The 22,747-nt window shown below is 33.9% G+C and overlaps 1 protein-coding gene across 1 annotated transcript; it reads left to right on the top strand.

The window, feature by feature from the left end:
* The first annotated feature begins 10,727 nt into the window (after positions 1 to 10,727).
* LOC125060494 (brachyurin-like) lies at positions 10,728 to 12,098 on the top strand. The gene is made up of 5 exons (XM_047665439.1): positions 10,728 to 10,957; positions 11,032 to 11,299; positions 11,472 to 11,561; positions 11,647 to 11,837; positions 11,941 to 12,098. Exons 1-5 carry the CDS (start codon positions 10,754 to 10,756, stop codon positions 12,043 to 12,045), a joined length of 858 nt encoding a protein of 285 aa, XP_047521395.1. The 5' UTR covers positions 10,728 to 10,753; the 3' UTR covers positions 12,046 to 12,098.
* The last annotated feature ends 10,649 nt before the right edge of the window (positions 12,099 to 22,747 follow it).

The raw sequence follows: 22,747 nt of genomic DNA, 5'->3' as shown, positions 1-22,747 counted from the left end.
TGATATTACGACATCATTTATCTAATAGAAACAATTAAACATAGCATATGTTATACATACTGATTATGAAGTAAATTTACTAACGCTTCATTTAAAACTAATTAATTGAAACATGATAGTAATAAACGTTCAAGACAATCTAGAAGAAAAGCTAGTATATCTAAATATTCTATAGAAATTAATTTATTCTGGTAGCAAACAATGTTTAAAGTAAACACTAAAGCCCTACGATACCGTTAATTATGATTTCAAATTAGTATCGCAATCGAAATCAACTATAAGAATAGGCAATCAGAAAATGATTTCAAATTACCTAAGACTGTATTGTAAGCTATAATTAATATTAGTTTACAAATAATTGATAAATTTCCTTTGAGTCACAAGGTAATACAAATCCAACTATATTCAATATCTCATCTCAGGACATGGAGGCTTTTGTTTAAGACCCGCTTTGTGGGAGAGAAGCTGACTTGCGATATGTAATATCGACATCAAACGGTCTCAAATTGATGACTACACTCATCTATCGCTATGAATCACCACTCTGCCGAACTGTATTTGATACTGGAGGCATTGTTTGGTAATTATTAATAAATATGGTAAGGCTATGTGTTATTTATGTGTGCTGTTCATTTACGAATGTGAGAACCGATACCCAAGCGCTTAAAAGTGCGATTCTCAAAAAAAGATCGTGCGTTCGAACCCTAGTTGAAGATTGTATGTGCATTGTGCATATTAAATATGCTTGATCGTAGGTTAAAGGATGATATTGTGAGTAATCCGGTGTACCGTGAACATAAAATTTACTACATGTGTGAAGAATCCTACTCCTACTTGACAAATAGTTTGAGGGTAAATAAGTTCATAAATAGTTCTTGTTCTTTAATATAACATTTGCATTAAACGTCTTTTGATTAAAAACATATCAATTAGAGTCTATGAATGTAATGGAAAATATTTTTAAGCAACAAAAAACTATTATTAATATAATAGGTATTTTGTGACATCTGCAAAAATAACCTGTTATATTCATAGAGTTATTTGCATTCAAGTGCAAATTGATTTTATTAATATATATATCTAATGAGCTCATCTAAAACTAACTCATCTAAGAAGATCAGGATACCTCACAGTTTTAACTTAACTCTAATAGAATATAAATGCTAAAACTTAAAGTAGATTTGTCGCAAAACTCCCTCGCATTAGCCAAACTTAGTTTATGATGATGCAGACTTACAGTAATTCTATCGACACCGACTGCATAATGCATCCTCGCACTTACATCCAACCACTCCCAAAGCTAAAGTTTTATTTTACACTCCTCCACATGTAAAATATATTTTGTTGAAAGTTCAATGCTCACTCTTAAAAGAGCGCAAACACTAAATCCTATGAAACCCGCGATGTAAGTATAACAACTTGTTTTGTAAGCGATAGTAACTTGCTTTTTAGAACGTCTTCGCGTTCGTGGTACAAGGGTTTCAGGTCGCCTCAGAAGCAATAACTTGAGTGCACATTGACGAACGCGTTTCAAGTGTCTTCTCTTGACTAAGATGAAGATCCTTTTGAACGCCTTTTTCTTGGCCCTGACGTCAATACCATACTTATTGTTATTACGCTGATTCGATCTCCAAATAGCTTTAAGAAGTATATCAATCGTAGCTATAATTGAAATCTCTTTATTCCACACAAAATACACACCACCACCCACGCTTTAAAACAAAATATACACAGGTAAAAAAAGGTTCTGCGATATTTCAATCTAACGTTCTTCAATTAACGAACTAAGAATTAACTTAAATGTATAAATAGTCCATTACTTAAAGAATATACAAAAATGAATTTAAACCTTTGCCAGGTACCATTGCTCCCATTAAGTTATTACAAAGTCGTGTATGTCATAATTATAACGATAATTCAACGCACAATAATGCGGCAGCGCAATTTTCGTTAAGGCCCAATAATGCTCCACCTGGCTAGCAATTACGTTCAGTAATTGGGTCAATTTTCCAATCACTGTGAATACTACAATATTATAACATGCTGGTCCTTTGATACGAATTCGTATTTGAATGTTAATTAAATAACTATAAAACAATTTAAATACCAATGATTATTATTAATTGGAAAGTCGTAACCCTTTCGTAGGCGCCGAGCTGTAGCTCAGTGCGCTTTGCTACGCGATCTGTAATCGAATTTAAAAACATAGCAATAGCTTAAAGCTACAAGCGAATAACACATGTTTCATGATAATATTGTACAAGTGACCGACAAAAGAGAGCCACACCTGTTAGGAATATTAATTACCAACGGATTAAAATTTGTGCGTAATAATTTGTTGAATTTATTAACATAAGCTTCTATTACTCTGCATATTTCGTCCACATTTTTTTTCTGCTTTTATTTTTGTAGAGGCTTTTGAACTAAACAATTTATCGGGCTAATCTATGATCGAGCCTCTAAAGTCTTTAGCACAGACACTAACATCGTCTAAAGCATAAAAAGGAAGATAATCCAATCAATTACATTTCTCTTAGAGCAGTGTTGCCTAAGTGGATTCAGCGTGCGACCCTCATCTCTGAGGTCGTAGGTTCGATGCCCGGCTGTGCACCAATGGACTTTCTTTCTATGTGCGCATTTAACATTCGCCCGAACGGTGAAGGAAAACATCGTGAGGAAACCGACATGTCTTAGGCCGAAAAAGTCGACGGCGTGTGTCAGGCACAGGAGGCTGATCACCTATTTGCCTATTAGATTATAAAATGATCATGAAACAGCTTCAGACCTGAACCTAAAGAGGTTGTAGCGCCACTGTTTTTTTTGTACATTTCTCTTATTCTTCATGAATAGATGAAGTCACATCAAAGGAAACACATATCGGCCACACTTTGAGCCCGCAAACGACGTCCATGATTCACTAATCTAAAATACTGTGCCAACTATCCAGGGAGCGTCAGCAGTGCTTAATCCGTGGCGACTGATGAATGAGTCGGCCTTGCTCAGCCTTCCCCAATTTCTAACATATTATTTTCAATTTGCTTTGTTCCTCACGCTATACTCTTTAACTACTAACGTTTCTCTATTATGACCTCATATCAGATTCAATGTGTATTATAAATACTTATAATATTCTTAATTAAATTAACATAATAAGAATCCACAGATTTTTTTATATTTTTAGCTTATATCGTTTTTTATACATTGCCAACTTAACTAATACCTACTAAATTACAATATAAATATAAAACGTATACACGTCAAACAAAAACGCAACTATTTATAATAATTATTATTTTTAGTTTATGTCTAATATTTTATAAAAAATAGATGTAATAATTATTTCTAATAAATGTGTTTTTAACAATTATAGGCAGAAAAAGCCGCCATCAGTTAGATAAGGAATACTCGTATAGGAATTCCTTTCTCTCGACGCATTTAGAGCCGTTTCTACTCCTCGCAGACAAAGCGCTTTTCCACTCGTTTAGAAGCAGAATACGCTCCACACTAATTCGTCTAAATATCACAATTTATACTCTTACCCATAAAGATGCTATTCCAAGAGCCACTCTGTAATCTTACAACCTTTATCACCGGGAGCATTAGATGAAAAGTTGTGAAATTACGAAATAGACGTGAGCCTTAATTTTTTTACAACAAGAGCGACTTTTCAGTAACTTGAATAGAGCAATACTGCCTTCTACTTCAGAGGCGAAGACTCCAGTACTAAGTGCATCGGGATCTCTGTACGTGCATCCGTTCGCAATGTCAGTTAGAAATTTCTCGTTACCGCAATAATCCACCTTCAGGTTGAAATAACGTTTTGCTATATTTTACAATTTACGTGAGCGGGGCGTAACAGTCACTCTCACAGAACTACCGACTAAATTATGGTGTATTCATACAAATGTAACTCGTAAATTTCAACGTGATTTCTCACTTAATTTATGCTAAGCAACCGCTTAACGGATTCGGTTATGGTAATCATTATATTATAATCCTGGTTGGGCCTTTAAATGGATACTTATATCAAAATAAAACGGCATTTTAGCAGACGAAATTACTTCCTTTAATGTGCATGCTAAAACTAGGAATAATAATTGTAGGAAACCCATATTAAATGCGCCCAAACTTGTAGTACAGGGACACTTTTCGGTGGAGTAATTTTTTTTCACAGTGGGGTCCAAAGCAAAGAAAAATTTATGATTTGAAAAAAATGTTATATCGTATCACTTAATATTATCTTGAATACATTCAATAAACAACTATAAATAGTATGTCTAACGAAAGAACTCATCAGTACCAATCTAGTGGATATTATGAGAATGATACAGGATGTAGATATTTTCGAATTTTAAGAAGAATTAGTAAAAAAAATCAATTTTCATATAAAAAGCAAAATAAATCATAACTCTGCAGGGGTTGACCTTAGAGACCTCCCGTAGAACATATTTTTGCCGCTGATGACCTTATCTATCCCCTATTTGCGTTTGATCCACGACTTTTTGGCCACCCTGTATAAATAAGGCGGCGCCGATGTTTATATGAATAAATATTGTTGACTTTACGATATATCTTTCGTCATATAAATAGCCGTCTTAGAGTGTTTTATTCAGATTTTTTTTCATATGAAATATTAGTTCTCAGTAAAACCTTTCTTACGTCCTAAGAAAATACACGAACTTTAAATACCGAATGGAATCCAGTTGAATCGCTCGATAGAGTAAGGTTCGACGGCAGCGGGAATACGAAATGAGCGCGCTCAGTCCGGCCAGCCTGGGCCAACATTGTACCAACGCGTCTATATAACCCCTGGCATTATCGAACTTATTTACATTTATGTATCGGTCAGCCACATTCAAATTCGAAACACGTTTCACATGATATGTGCACAGTTCAAAATTAATGTTTCAGCCTTTCCGCATTGAAACTAGCATATTTCGAACGCGGCCGATGGTGTTGTCATCGGTCATTGTTTAGAGATTAGACAATTAGTGGGTTCGTTAACATTGAAATAAAGATCGCAATGGCGCGCATGTTTTGTAAAATTTTTGTTATCATAGCACATGTAGAAACTAATGAAAATAAACTTAAATTTATGCCTGAATAGCTCACTTATGTAAAAAAGATTGAATCAAAATAATTTGATGGATTTTCATAAAATAATTGAGAGACAATATCCTTTCTTAGGTATCGGCATTTGGAGCTCTGATTGAAGCGGTTCCGGTTGTAATTGCTACAATACGGGCCTCGCGTTCACGAGGGATTTATTTCCATATTAAAAATGCATATTTAATAAAATCACTTCGGGAAATCTATTTTAAACAACTGCGTCCATAGTGATATCAAAGTCATAGATCACATATTACTATCTGAATCTTTTGCATTTTACTTGTAACTTAATTTTCGCCATTCACCACTCACAAGGGAGAGAAGCAATCGAGCCACAGCCACTTTATATTCAGCGGAATCGATTGGTGTTGTAAAAGGCATTGAGTTTGGCCGAATTAGAATTTAAAATATATCGATTCCCTTATGAATGAGGACGAAAAGAGATGAAATATTAAAGTGTGTTTTTTTTGCAATTGCTCGGGAGCGCCGCAGCTGAGCCGCCAGTAAAACCGATACGTGACTTGTTACGCGATGCTACGGTTTTGACACGAAAACATATTAATTAAGCCTAAACCAGATAATATAATTTTGGGAAGTTAAAGTTAAAAGCAACATACACAAACGGTGTCCCCTTCATACTCGTATGTGGACACGTAAGTACTCCTTTCACTATCTTCGGAAATTAGACATATAGTATAACATTGAAAAATGGATTTAGTATTTCAGTTCTCATTCTCTACACTAGGTATGGGACACAACTTTTGATATGTTGAGGGCCAAACTTCAGCGTGCAAATATACGTTCGCGTGCCGCGTTTAAAGTACTTCGTGCATTTTAAATTAGTGATAATATATATTATGTTTTGCGATAGATATTAGACATTAAATAATACGACAATGTTATTATAGTACAATTTATTAACATATCAAAATGAAAATAAAAAAAATGGTACATTATAATTAAATAGTAAAATTTGCAATTGTTACAAACTACGAAAGTTAAATACACCGAAAGCAATGAGACACCTGAGCTTGAATTTGGGAAACTAATCCATCGATATTTGGATTAATTCCACTGATACAAAGAATAATAAGTAAAGAATTTTCCAAATTATCGTCAGTCAGTTCTTGTACGATGTGTTGATTTATTAACTTTCATCAATGAAAAGAACTGTTCGCATTTATAAGTACTGCCAGACGAATTCTACGTCTTCAAATTTGGATTTTAAGAGTGAGTTTTCTTGAATCTCGATTAACTCCATTTGTTAGTGTATTGGAGTATATTGTACATTACATTTTGTAGGAGTAGCAAATAAACTGAAACAGTCTTCCATGAAAAAAAAAGAAGAAAAAAAAAAGACCTACTATAAAGTCAACGATTATCTAGTTGATAAAAGGGCCTGGGACTAGTGCTAGACAGGCTACTTCTAATTAATTTGCGATATTTGTTTTAAATAAGTGTTCTTTGAAGATTTGCTGTTTTAAAAGAGTACCGAGAGCTTTTTACGCCGGCTTTTTCTCTCGGCCTACACCCTCTGTCTTCTTTGCCGATGAGTAGGGATGCCTGCAAATTCAAATTTAATGACGTGGAATAAGTGATACATGTATCTTATGTTCCATAAACATATTTTATTTTTTATTTTTATTGTCATGCTTTTGAAGTATATTGAGCATAAGCAATATTTTCATACGCAGAGAGCGCGTTGAAATGGCAAACTGTTACCAGACAGCATCTGTGACTCCCAAAACGTAGTTTGATCTGAAACGCTTCCTATGAATAAAATGGCTGTACAAATCAATTATAACATTCATAGGGGTCATAACATTCTGGAGTCGAATAAACTTAGAACACAAGTTCTGTTGGTGGAGAATGCAATGAAGGACTATCAAATCATCTTTTTGCACATTTAATTCTGTTGCTTTTTCATTCAAACTTCCGATGAAACCTTTACGTAAGCCGACCATAGAGGGTGCACCATCAGTGCATACTCCAATATATTTTGACCATTGCAAGCCAAAACTTGTGAATACAAAAATTGTGTTGAGTAATGCCTTTTTATATTGAATGCTTTCATTACTGAAATAGATTCATTACACAGCAAACAAATAGGCTTACCATTGTGCAAGATAAAAAAGTATTCTACATTCCATTTTTCTTGAAACTGGCGACTCTCTGTATCTACTTTTCGTTTCTTTCCACCAGACATCATTTTTGTTACTTTTCGTTCAATAAACTTAATAACAAACTATAGTTAGTAACCACTCAAGATGCACACAAAGTCACAAAGCAAGTTGACGGCTCGAGCAGTTCGCTAGGATGTAGCTCAAATAGAACTGAAGTAACGTTCGGGCCATCCACCCGCTTATATAGGCAAAATCAAGGAATAATCTGAAATAAACTAGTTTTGAATAATTGAAAAGCAATAAATCTTTTGGCGTGTCGCCCGTGAGGCGGAAAACCTCAAAGAATTTGATCGAGCAACCGAGTTGCGGCGATTATCAAATGCTGTTATGTTTGCCGCCTCACTGTCACTCCCGTGAGTATAAGTACCTAATGTAATATTTTTGAAGTTATACTTCTTTAGGCGCGTTATGAAAATTTGATGAGAGTGAAATTTTACGATGCGCGCGCACCGTGATACAAAATTAACGGAATGAAGTTGCCCACGGAAGATGCTACGGCATTGGACATAATTTAAAAACAACATTCGAATAATAATAGAATTTATGTTACACTTAATGTAAGAGAATAATAATAAATATTTATTTATTTAATTTTTCAAATGTAAACTAAACTTTATTGACTATTATGACTCCCTTTCCAGTCTTTGATTATCTAATTGTAATTAATTATTTGCATGCAATCAAAAACTATTTTTAATAATGCCAAAGAAGTATAACTTCTTACGCGCGTACACGCACCCTTTTTTTTACTTGAGTTTGGACAATAGCTTACATGATTTATTAATGTACAACTACTAAGTAATATATTACATGTAATCAAAGTTGACTAAGCTAAAAATATAATTGAAAAATCTTTTGGAGTTTGTAAAACATTTATTTAGTATCTCTTTTTACAATACATAAAATTTGATTCATTCAAAAATATTTAATTATATAAGATTGATAAAAAAAACAAATTTCTTCAAGGGTTGGTTGGTGGTCTTAGTATGCGAGTCTTTTCTCGACCATTATTTAATGGTCTAGATAAGGCGAACAAAGTGTTACATCACAAATTGACAATGCTGGCATATTACGGTGTTGGTAAAAGGCACCTTTAATGAACGTTTTACAAGTAATATCTATGTGTGTATACATTAGTATATGATTATATAAATCATATGTTACAACCAGGAAAAAATATGCAGAAGAGAGTATCGTACGTTAGAGATATTACATAGAAATAACAAAATAATGATAGAATAAATTTATTTGGCACTTGCGCATTCAAAACTGTATAACGAATATAATAGTCTCGTGATTTTTCTGGAAATAATATAATTCAAACAAACACAACATACTTCCAAAGGCGTCACTCTGAAAACTGTTTTATACTTAAATTAAAACAAATGATTCCTACTTCTTAATCTATTTTACATGTAGATAACAATTTTACTTATTTTGTTAATCCATTTGCATCTTGTAAAAATATTTCTTGTAGATGTTAAAATATATTATTACAAATGATGACTTCTTGTTTTGCACAGAACGTTCGCTCTCGTAAACTTTGAATATTAAAGTTGAGCAATATACGGTAAAGTTCCCGCACTCTTAACATTACAGTTCCATGAAAACAAAGTAATATTGAGTCGAGTCGAAATTATAACACGACTGATATTATGGTTACTTATTAATTATTAAAACGTCAATATGAGATTCTCGACCACAGCTCATATAGCCACCGCACAAAATGAACCGCACAAGAAATCATGGGTGTGATAAGATACTGCACTTATAAATCGCGTAAAACTGAATTGGAAAAACCCATTATCTTTATAAAAATATGATTTAGATAAACATACTCGTATTTAATTGATACAGTTGATTAACTTAAAACTGTTTTTTTATTTGATAACCTAGCTAAGCGGCAAGAGATTGCCAAAATTATTTATAGCAGAAATAAAAGATCTTTAATTAACAATTGGTAACTATCGACAGACAGACAGAAGAATTGGAAGTGCATGGAAGAGATAATGGTCCCTAAAAGAAGTTATGAAAAATAGTGAAACAAGCATAAACATTAAGAGAAAACTTTTCAACACATGCGTTGCATGCAAGATTGGTATACAATAAGGAAAAATGGAGGACAATGGGGGAGGTCCGTAGGCACACAGAATCGGTTATCGAAGATTAAGAAAAATAATAGTTATAATGTATATATTTTGTATTTCTGATATAAGGCTATAAATAAATTAAAATTCATCGACAGTTGATGGTTTTTTTTAATCGACGAAGGTTTCAATTTTGACAATCATAATAGACGTATGAGCAAGAAAAGTCGAGTTAAGTTAAAACAATACACAATAAGTACGTATCTTCTTCTTTTAGTACCTCTGGAAATTAGCCGACAGACTCTTAAAGCGCGTTTTGTCCTATGCCAGATGCAGCAACTCTTCCGCAGTCGCAATACCTGTCCACTCTCTAACGCTGCGATCCATTATTTCTTCCTTCTACCAACACGCCGTTTACCCTGGATTTTACCCATTATAATTGAAGGAGGTGGTAGCCGTCATGGCGCAACACAACTTTCCGATGTTTAATTTTCTGCGTCAGTTTTTTCCACATTCCAACTCGTTTAAGGACCTTCTGGATCCAGCCTATACGAAGCATGCGACGTTAGCACCACAACTATTAAATTAAATTAAATAAATTAAATTAAATTAAATATGTTTATTATGGAACGTAAGATACATGTATCACTTATTCCACGTCATTAAATTTGAAGGCATCCCTACTCATCGGCAAAGAAGACAGAGGGTGTAGGCCGAGAGAAAAAGCCGGCGTAAAAAACTCTCGGTACTCTTTTAAAACAGCAAATCATCAAACAACACTTATTTATAACAAATATCGCAAATTAATTAGAAGTAGCCTGTCTAGCACTAGTCCCAGGCCCTTTTATCAATTAGATAATCGTTGACTTTATAGTAAGCCTTTTTACACAGCTTTTCTTTAATACATTTCTTAAATTTATTGAAAGGCAGTGATAAAAGAGCTTCTGGGATTTTATTAAAGAAGAGTATCCCTTTCCCCAAAAAAGAATTACTAACTTTAGATAGTCTAGTACGGGGAAATTGCAGCCTGCGTTTGTTCCGCTCAAATACTGCTGGTGGGTATCTTCTTTAAAAACGTATCTGGAGTAACATAGTTAAATTGTTAATGTACAATAGAAGTTTATGTTTATTTTTTAGTATTCATTAGACATAAATACTCTGTCTGTTGAAACACGCCAATAAAAAATATCAACTTAAAAAAATAAACGCTACAACAAGCAGACAACGTTGTGATTCTATTATTACGTATATATTTATTTATTCGAAGGTAACGATTGATAAGATTAATACAAACTATTATCGATTAATTAATTATCTGGCTTATCCTATGTGTATATAAGGCAATATAACAGTTTGAAGCAGCATATTAGAACAATGAAGCTGTTTCTGGTAGTCCTCGGAGTCACTGCGGCTTTAGCTGCACCCCAGCCCCAGTTCCAAGAGATCGTTACCGACTACCATGGGCAGATCGGTATTCCTGAGGCCGCACGCATCAAGGCCGCTGAGGCTGCCTCTGACTTCGACGGCTCCAGAATAGCTGGAGGATCCCTGGCCACCCTTGGACAGTTTCCATACTTTGTAAGAGTCGTTCATTAACTATAATAGAATGGTACAAAGAAATAACTTCTAATTCTGATTTATTTTTAAACCAGGGAGGCCTACTTGTCACCTTGACCACTGGTGGACAGTCCGTTTGTGGATCTTCTCTCGTTACTAGAAATCGCGCTGTGACAGCTGCTCACTGCTGGGTTACGAATCGCCATCAAGGCCATCATCTGGACGTAATTCTTGGTTCTCTACGGCTGTTCTCTGGTGGTGACCGTATAAGAACTAACAACGTTCTCGTTCACGAAAGCTACAACTCGCAATCTCTCCGTAACGACGTGGCTGTCATCGTCCTCCCCAACGTCAACACCAATAGTAAGTAAAATTATTAATTTGAAATTTAAATAAAACTTTTGTGATTTTCTAACATGACTTATACAGCTCGATGTTTTGAGTCCCAACGCATTGTTAGTTGCTTCGTTTATAAAAATAATAGAATATATATCTAGTCTGAAAGCTTTGCTTACAACATAAACAAAAATTTCAGATGTGATCAGTCCTATCAGCCTCGCCAGTGGCAATAACGCGTTTGTTGGAGTACAGGCACAGGCCTGTGGCTTCGGAAGGACTGGCGACTGTAAGTTAACCACTTTATTAATCTGATAAAAATTTAGGAGATCTATGTTTCGTTTTTAAGACTGACTCGAATTTGTAAAATTTAGCTGTGACGGGAGGAATTAGTACCAGCCAGCAATTGAGACATGTCAATCTTCCTGTCATCTCCAATGCGGACTGCGCTGCAGTTTACGGTTCCGGTCCAGTCATTGCCTCCACTATATGTGTCTCTGGAAGTAACGGCCGCAGCACTTGTGGAGGCGACTCTGGTGGTCCTCTTGTCGTCAATAACCAACTGGTACGTTCTTATGTAGTATGATTTGCTGTCGCCGATTTTAAACTCTTATTAAGCATACATATTTTTCTTATTAATTGTGTTAATTGCTGTTTTCTTCTAACAGATTGGTATTACATCTTTCGGTGCCGCCGCCGGTTGTCAACGAGGTTTCCCTGCTGGTTTCGCTAGGGTTACCTCTTTCAACTCTTGGATTAGCGCTCGTTTGTAATAAAAATACTTACTTGAAATTTTTTTTATATCAATAAAAACATATAAATTTAATCAATCTACTTATTTTGTAAGATTAAGAAAATTTTTGAACAGCCAGTCTGTTCTTTCCGTGAAAAAGGTTAAATGATATATAAATGATACTACGTATCATACATAAGCTAACATGGGAACAGCAGCAACAGCCTATCTGTCGACATCTTAGTAAATTTCATTCCATTAGCACTAAGCCTCACAGGCTTGATCAATCCTTCCGCCATTATTAGACTATGCTGACTCTTGCTTAGATCGAAACGTTCAAATTCAAATTCAAAAATCATTTATTCACGTAGGTAACACAATGTACACTTGTGATTCGTCATTAAAGAAATAAATATTAATGCTTCTAATTTTACATTTACTGCCAGTTCTCAAATCAAGGGCGTAGAACGGAAGAGAAGAACTGGCAATAAACTCTCCGCCACTCTTTTTAATCGCCATGTTTTTTTTTTTTTTTTACACAACGTTTGTAAGGAGCTGCAACCATTACACCATGTTCCACATGACATTTTACGACTCTTAAACCCAGTCATTAATATTTAAAATTATATTGCAAGGTCTATAGGCAGCAAAGAATTGGTAAGAATGTGCCTATTAGTGAGACGATAAAAGTAGAATGGATAAAATTTGTAGATAATTGAAAGTATCTTAAAGATTTAAATATTCCGAGAATAGTAAAAGGGAATTCAGCTCAGTTCAAAGAATTACACTCTTTTAGCGACGCATTGCAAATTAGTTATGGAGCAAATATTTATGTGAGAACAGTTAGCAACAAAATCGGTCTCAGAGTCAATCATATGTACACCCACGCGGACAGTAAAATGGTGTGACTTCGGTGTTGTATTATGGTCACTAAGATTCAAATAATTTGGCCAGAATTTGCAGCAGTGAGATAAAAGAAATAACTTCAGCATGGCGAGACGTACCTTCCGAATTAAATCCTGCTCATCTTATAGGGCCTGTCCTAAAATATTTTCACTTAAATAGTTTACCTGAAATTAAGGTTCAGCGGTAATTAATGTTTAACCCATTTGTTGATTGTAATAGTAATAACTACTCACTGACTTGCTTACAGAGAGCAGTGTGATATGTCCTTTGATTCATTTTTGACATAAAAAATAAAACTACACGTAGGTGTAGTTGTGGTGGTGGTAGTAGTACTACGTGCATATTATAAAAGTGTCCAACGGCAATCATTCCCAATTGAATAAAATTTCTTTTGCATGGGTAAACAGGTAAGGAAAAGCTAAATTTTATCTTTATCGCCATTTATTATTATATTAAACATATAATACGAGTTGGCGTTGGTTGCATCAAAATATTACTTTTATGAAAGAAAACATCCAATCATATGCTATAGTACCAACCGCCTCACTTATTTATATTTTATTTTGAAAAATCAGCATGTGCATGCTGATTTTTTATTAATTTAAAAGAGAGCAAGCGGGAGGCTCACCTGATGAAAAACCTGTGATCCACTTTCCATACTTTATAGTAGGTACATAGTTCTTTATTAATAACAATATTGTGTTCAATGGGAAGGGAATTATTTATTATAATATAGATGGCTTTTCAAATTACCTATTCGAAGACTTTACTAAAAATGTTAAGTATCGATATTGGGCGATAGTTTTCAATAGTGAACCGCGAGCCACTTCAAATAGCCTGAAAGTTCGACCAGAAATGCATTTTGAGTCACTTAATTCAGATAGTGGTTTATCTTTTATTTTCATAAAGTCTGCTATCTCATTTCTAAGCTCGTAAAACCGTTTCAACATTTTACTTTTGCCACCTGACTTCACAATAATATGTTACGACGTATATTCAGCTGACATTTCATCCAAAAACGCCTTGAACTGACGATGGTTAAGCCCTCGGGGTCATAACATTCTGGAGTCGAATAAACTTAGAACACAAGTTCTGTTCGTGGAGAATGCAATGAAGGACTATTAAATCATCTTTTTGCACATTTAATTCTGTTGCTTTTTCATTCAAACTTCCGATAAAACCTTTACGTAAGCCGACCATAGAGGGTGCACCATCAGTGAATACTCCAATATATTTTGACCATTGCAAGCCAAAACTTGTAACATATAAACATAATAACAAACAACTTAATAACAAACTATAGTTAGTAACCACTCAAGATGCACACAAAGTCACATAGCAAGTTGACGGCTCGAGCAGTTCGCTAGGATGTAGCTCAAATAGAACTGAAGTAACGTTCGGGCCATCCACCCGCTTATATAGGCAAAATCAAGGAATAATCTGAAATAAACTAGTTTTAAATAATTGAAAAGCAATAAATCTTTTGGCGGGCCGGTGGTTGTCCATATATGCTCTACGCCATGGCTTAAAATAAAAACCCTAAAATTTTACCAGGAAAAGGGGATCGGTAGTTCTAACAATAAGTTTTATACAATAAGGTTTATATCTCTATATATCCTTTAATAATCAATTAAACTAAATAAGACCCAGAAACAAATACCAAAAAAGGAAGATTTAATACAGGAACAACGAGAATGTTAAACTGATATTAACTTTGTATTTACGTACAAACACAAAAGGTCTCTATATAAATAAAAATAAATCGCAATATATGTTGCTAAGCGCAGAACTCGAAGACGGCTGGACCAATTCGAGTATTTTTTATTTATTTATTAATAGCATAAACTCCGAGGAAGGTTTTTATGGAGAGAAAATTGGTAAAAATAAGTTTTATCTAAATTAAACTTTTTTCAGATAAACTACTTAGGTTTTTAATCCATAAAAAGGGAACAGTCTCTATGGGGTAGCATAGCAAAATGTTCCATATGTTTGTTAGAACTAACATTATATCCACATACACATTCAAGCTGCTAAAAAGGCAGGCTAAGTAAAAAACATATCACGGCGAAAAGAAGTTCGCGGGGGCAGCTAGTAATAAAATAAAAATGAGCAAATATCGAAACAACTACTACGACTGTAGACGCACACAGCGATACAAAGCAAAGCATAACGTGTATGTAACGTGGCGATTGGACGTGTCAAATTACGCATTACCCTCCACAAAATGGAAAAATTACATTTTATGAATATCAGTAATTCTGTACATTATCTCTCTATTCTATTACATATGCATGTTCTCGTAAATACCGTCTCTTTGTTGTAAAAAGTTACAATACCTACCTACCTAATAATATAATTTAGGTATAGATAAAAAATTAAAGTTTTAATATTTTCGCATAATAAATATAATAAACGGTGTCGACGAATATTTCTGTTTTGGTTACGATAAGTTTTTAATCCAACCGAACTGAAAATTATTTACGATTCGGAAACTACAATTGAACTGCGGAGTACCGAACAAACGGCCAACTTTTTGTTGAAGTAAAATCAAAATATGTTTTCCCACAATGATGAATCGAAAGCACCGACACGATTATAGGTTTTTTGGGAAACAATGGCCAATAAATCTACGCGTTATCTAGTCGAAATATTTCATGAGAACACGGCCGTTGTGTTTATTAGCACGTCGCTGAGCGAGCACTATATGTCACTTTGTTTCGTTTTATGCTCACTAAAATCAATTTAGTGCTCAATTGCGAATGGTCATGCGTACGGCGTACGTCATTGTAATAGTTAATGTCTTGTACCAGCCTGTGCTGAACTTTGTTATTACTGTTCGCTACGATCTTATAACTAAGATCGGTCATTATTTGCTCCTGTTCTTAACTGCGTGTAGGCTAAATAATCATCGTTATCCTTGTGTTCTTTTATATCTGTACCAAAAGTTATTAAGAATAGGAGTAAGAATTGGGTAAGTGTCGCCATACTTACACCTTACACTACTTATCATGATAATTATTATTGTAATTGAGTGATTGAACTTGTACATGCTGTGTAATGATGCAGCTTCCCTTACTTGAACTGATTTAATATAGATAGTAACATTTAACGTGAAAATTTCGCTTTGCATAGTGTTGATGGTTATAACTTAATTTAATAATACACTTAAAGCTAGCAATATTTATGATTTAACCCATGCGTGTTCCTTCACCCGCTTTAGTGACGACAGCAGTTACCGCCGTTTATTCTATATGAGTATGAGTGGGTCCTCACTTCCTCACCTCTGAAAATGGTCAATATAACTAGTGCCGGATCAACTACGTAGCGAGAGCAGCGATTGCTATTAGCCCCACGCCAAAGGCCCTGCCTCAGTATATTTTTTTTGGGTTTGTCAGAGCCCAACAGGGCCTTTTCTTTATTACCAATAGGTAATATAGTATATTATAAATATATTCAACACCTTCAGCGCAAATAAAATCATATAGGTATCATGTTCAAAAAAATCATAAAACAGCCTTTAAGTTTACACATACTACGCGGTTTGAATAGAAATTTCGTTCAATATTTTTTTTCAATTGAATAATTACGTTTTATATATTGTTACTTCTTTAGCATTTATAATACTTAATAAGTTGGTAATGTGTGTTGTTTTAGTTTTGGTGCAAATAACAAATCTACCAGTTTAAAGAAACAATGTTTTCATTGAATCACAAACAGCGAAATAAATCAATACAATCCGCCGAACGACTCAACTGTAATGAAAAAGCTGCAATCCTTTCAATTCGCTGCTAAATTCATCTGCAATACATTTTGACATCAATTCAAAGGGAACTCCGTAACCGATATCCTTAAATACGATTCACTGTTCACTTCTAGTTTATTTCTTTTGAGTTTCGTCACTTTTATTCCGCACTTTAGCTTCCACCTCAGCACAGCCACTCTCGTCTTTCTGCATCTGAATTTTGAGAATATCTTTTACTCAATTCGAGCCCTAAGTGCTAAAAAATAAAGTTAACTTTCCCTCGCGGTGGGTTGTATCTGCAATGTTTTTACTTTTCATTGCAACGACGACAGAATATGATGCAGAAATGTAAAATGTAAGGACAATTGAACGGAGGCAAGCGCAAATGTGAAACGAGTATTCTTTGTTGGCGTTTCAAATGATATTTTTTGCGACAGCTCTTTTGGTTTCGCAGCCGAGATTGAGCTTTATAAGGTCAAGTTGCTAGCGTTTTCAACTCTTAACTTGTGCCATCTATTAACTATCTCTACAGTGGTATTTCATTTCTTTTTGTTTCTGATTTCTTCTAATGTCTGTTTAAAGTGAGTTTTAAAAATTGATTGAAAAATAGATAAGAATGTTTTTACAATAAAAGTTAACCTATTACTTTTGTTCCCAATATATCATTTAAATATATGTCAAATACATACTAATATATTCTCAATAAGTCGTTGTCCGTTGAGCGGGACAATGTGTCAGGGCCTACTGTTGCCGAGGGAGACTATCGGGCACGCGCGACGCACGAGACTTGAGATTTACGAGTCCGGGGGGAAGACTTGCTCTACATACTAGAGCTCTGATTTAAGACTTAAATGTACTTGGGCAATTTTTAAACGTTCCTTCGTGGTCTTTTAGAATGAACCGTGAATTTTTAAGGCGTATCTTTTGGACTGCGTCGCGGATACTGCGCTAAGTATAAGCTAGATCGATGATTTTGCGGCAACTGGGTTAAACAGCACGCACTGAATATTCGGTGTGGACGCTAAGCCGGGATCCAATATAGCGCCAAACAAAGGTTTACAAGAGTTTAGACCACGCCTACAGCTGCATATTCAACGCTCAAGTCAACACAATAGCGCGGGAGCTGACCGCGAAGTCAGCTTCATCTTTGAACCGTATGTAAATTAAGTGGAAATACTTACTGAGTATCACTATCTAAATTGCTTTATAAACTAAGTTTAGTAAGGGTCTTAAGTTATTAGAAAGGCTCGAGGTCCTTTCACCTGATTTGACTTACATCGAGTTGATTTCAAAATACTATCCAAAGAGGCAAACCAAACTAACACGGAACAAATTTCCGTGAAAGTTACGGGACGCACGGAACGGGTTGTGAGCTTACCGCGATCTACTAGCTAATTGAAATGAAAAATGCAGCATATAAATAGGTTTTTTAATGAACATGACGCTCTTCGGCTATAGCACGGTGAACGCATCAGTGATCGTTGACCAATATGCGACGCTCGATCGCCGCCGCGCTTTGAATTTTCATTCAATCTTCGGAACTTTCATTAATATTCCGCTACGTCCTAGTTAATGTAAAATAGAAGCAATATTTATTCGCCGTTCATATTGAACCGTAGCCTGTTTGTTTATAAACGAATTGTCTACACAATACATCAGGATTGACTTTTTGTTATGTTGCATTGGTTTTTTATTGAAATGTCTATCTAAGACACACCTTAATATGACAATGAATATAACAGATTATGTGTTTTATGAATTGACTAAAAATGATAACACGAGTACTTCACTTTAAAAATTATATTAACAGAATGAAAACGGTGTTTATAAATATTTCTGCTTTATAAAATTGTATCGGTCAGAACTAAACATACCTATATATCTGTATCTGATAGTCGAGTCCATCCCCTCTTTCACTCTTCAAGCGCAGAGTGACGTATGTAAAGTTAATGCCTCCAGCCATGATGCTCACCTTAGTCTTTGACTTTTCAAGGTCTATGGCTGATATTCCCTGAAAATAGTTCACATTAATTTTAATATTCAAATAATTCACTGATTCGCAAACATCTAAACATTTTTAATTTATTTAAAACTCAAACTATGTCAGTATTTCATTATCTTTGGACTCACCTTAATTAATTGTTGTCCATTATACGACACAGTTTTGGTCCTCACTTTAAAAGGAATAGCGGACAAAGATACCTTTTCCATATGAATCAGTTGACCATTTATGTTGCTCCCCACTGTTAAGTTATCTGCCCTACAAATACTTATAACGGCACAGGTCAACAGGACTAATAATACTGGTCTTATGTACATCTTACCGAATAAGATTTCACTATATGGTACCGATACTTATATTACTTGAAATGATTTATCTCAAATTCTTTTATTCATCTACCTTTTATAAGAATTCATATTATCTATTTGCACAGATAAATTTATTGGAACTGGGTATCATAATGACAATATAAGATAAAACTTATCAATATTTTGAGATTGGAAGATTGATATTTTCCACCTCACCAAAGAACATGTGAGAAAATATTTGAAGAGGCAAGACTCTAATTTTGTTTAGGTAGTGATTCGAAATATTTAGTATTATTTGTTGTTTTAAATATTAAATTTCAGTTTTCTTTAAATAGTTTTGTCTATTAATGCGCTTATTTGTTTTATTTTTCGTATATAATATTGTTTATCTATGTAATCTGTTTTGGCTTTCTGTACTGATTAGTGTTTGTTTTGTAATATTATGTATGTTAGCTGTAAGATTACTTATAAATAAATACATAAATAAATAAATTTTAAAGAAAACAATCTTAAGGTTCATTCATCTACCATTTATAAGAATTCTTATCTATTTACGCAGATAAATTTATTGGAACTGGGTATGATAATGATAATATAAGATTAAACTTATCAATATTTTTAAGAAAAAAGTCTTAACGGATATAAAGGAGTCACCGACAAAAACAACGTTTCAAATACATCTAAATATTAAATCAAATCTGTCATCATGATGTGGAAAGTCTTTCCCTGACCACGATTTAAAAAAAAAGCAAAAGTATAATTTAAATATTCAATGTAGTAATTAACATGATTCTCTTTTCGTGAATCAGAATCATAAGCAATGCATGAAACTGAAATCCAGTTCTGAACATTATTACGCAGCCCAAACTCACATTTTCCGAAAATAATTTCATTAAAGAACATAAAAAGTGAAAAATGAGGAAAAGCCTCATATTAAAGTGAGGGCACATTAGTAGCAGATGTCGGGGTGAAAAGTGAAGGAATTCACGAACTCCTAACATTAAATGAAATAGATTGACTTTCATTTGTCATCAGTTCAGGTCGCGAGCGAGTTCCGAGTTGGAAGTTCATGTAACGAAATCTACTTTCACAAGATTTGTCGTATACGAATTATGACCCAATTAACCAACAGCTTTTTTACCACTATTACAGCATTATTGACATATTGAAGCATAACTGTTTCATAAAATAAGTTTCAAGTAAATGGTCGCTACATCAATATAATAGAAACTACTCCACGGATTAACTAGATATAGTAATTAATGATGAAGGCTTAGGTATATCATATGTTCAAGGTCCTATATGAATTAGTTTGAGTATAGCGATATTGCTACGACAGATAAAATGTAGGCATAATAATATGATCTATTGTCGGCGCGTATCACAAGTTTATTTTCTAAAAATATGTAAAGAAATAATATTTCTTTTATATTGTTAACTATCTGTCAAGTGTCAAAACTGATATTTTATTTAATTGTTAGATTCGGGGAAAAAGATGCGAGTTTTGGCTTGTCACAAAAAGTTTTTGTGCGAATATTTTCAGATTTTAATTGGGAATTTGATTAAAATAAGTTTGAAGGATTTTTTTGAAATAACAAACTCTAAATGCTGTTTCTACAATTATTTCAGCGAAACATTGGTGTTTCATTCATCATATATACAGTATGAATAAGTTATGATCCGTACTGGATTCGTATTTATTTTTAGGAAAATATATATATTTTGTTATTTCCAAAGTTATGGAATGATTTACGTGCACATATAATTAAAATTTCCAATAGATATCTTCTACGCCATCGTAGATGTAGTTAAAACGCCTAATAATGTTTTATGAGAAATATTAGTAGAAGAGTGCTCCGCGCCGTTACTTATATTTACGAGGTGAAAACTCGCACATTTGTGTTCCACCACTTTGAGATCCGCAATACATCGTACTTGTAATGGACAGTTCTGTAGTAAATTATTCTGTAAAAATATAATTATCAATTATTATATTGTTATTGTCAGTAATTTATGAAAAAAAATGTATTAAGTTTTCGAAAGGAATCAATTACCATCATATTTATAAGACTATTTTCTAAAATAATTTAAATTAGTAATGTAGCCCTTAGCGTTATCTACTGCGGACCTTCAGGGAATAACTTAAAATTCCTTTAACTATGGAGTAATGCCGATATCCACTTGTGTGCTCGATTGTGTTATAAGAAAGACCCAGTCCAAGTGGTTTCAGCATGAATTACTGCGTTATCATATAAACAAGGATTTAGAGCTTCCGAATAAATTTAGCCGAGCCCCTGCCTCCTCCCCCTTCCCCTTTTCACTCCTCTGTTTATTCTACGTACAGTTTTGTTTTTATTATGGCACCGGAAAACTCGATTGTTTTTGATTCTGTATAATTATTTATTTTATTAGTGTTTATAGTTTTATGCGAGTACAACACATTTAAAAATCTTTGGGGGATAAATAGAAGTGAATAATCAACCTAATATACGTTTAATTAACGAGAAATATGCAGGTAAATTTTTGAATAAAACAGTTTAATACTTATTTTGAATGAAAATTATCAGCCGAACTAATAAAGTATTAAGAACTAATAAAGTTAATCGTCAAAAAGGTGTCCAAATCTCGTCTATAAACCACTGTTCTCTGCAATCATCGACAAAATATCTACAAATGATAACATGATATTATGTGCTCCTTTCAACAACGCAACGATTTATCAAAAAACAATCTACAAAATTTTACACGCCTCCCATGTTCGTGGATTTCGATAATTATTGAAATAGATAATTACTGAAATGATAATTGAAAAGCCACAAGTTCTTGGGTATTTTAAATTATTTCTTAGAGTTGATATATTAGGTTTTATTCGAAATATTCTCAATATTCCTTTGAAAACTCCACTCTCCTGGGTTAAAACAAAAACATGTGAGGCGCCATCGCACTGACTCTTCTCTTTTCGACTGCAAACTTCCGCATAATTAAATAGTGATTAGCGTTTACATCGCTTCACACTACTTGGTTTCAGGTACATTGCTACCTTTTTATTCTTATTATTTCTTGTGTACATAAAAACAAACCGACCGGCCACTTGTTTCTAATAAGCATGATTCATAGCAATCATAACGTAACAACTGTTTATGGTTCTTGAGCTCTTTTTTGTATATGTTTTGTTAAACATTATTCTCATAAATAAACAAGGTATCTGACAGATATCGTGCATTTTTAAATCGTGTGTTTTCTCACGAAATGACCACAGCGATTGCGATTGAAAGACTTCAGACACTTTTAAATGATTACTGTTATATAAATATTTGCAATAATAAAAATGAACCAGTGTTTACCAACTTTATAACGTAGTCTTGTTCCGTCGAAATGACGGCTCATATCAACCCTCTCAGTTAATTAGCGACTGGCGAACTTCTCTCACCCCTTCATACCTTACTTACGTTTTCGTATAATTTGTTTAAAAAACGTACAGTTCTATAATTAAATAATCAATTATAAGCAATAATCTAATTAAATCTCTTGCCTAACATATATTTTAGTTTCTGCGTCAAGAAATAATATCACTGTACTTAATAAAGTATAATGTAATTAATTCAGCACCTTACGAGGCTCCTTTCCTCTCCATATCCGGGTAGAGAACTCTTGACTTGAGAGCTATTCACAAAGGGCTCTTCGTGGGTCCTCTCTCGAACTATTAACGTTGTTTAGACCGCGTTTAGCCGATACGTCGATCTGAAGTTTAAGTTTTATTTACCTAACGAGTAGGTAAAAATAA

The sequence above is a fragment of the Pieris napi genome, chromosome 21 (assembly GCF_905475465.1).
Source record: "Pieris napi chromosome 21, ilPieNapi1.2, whole genome shotgun sequence".
NCBI classification, from domain to species: domain Eukaryota; kingdom Metazoa; phylum Arthropoda; class Insecta; order Lepidoptera; family Pieridae; genus Pieris; species Pieris napi.
This window is presented reverse-complemented; position numbering and strand designations above follow the sequence as displayed.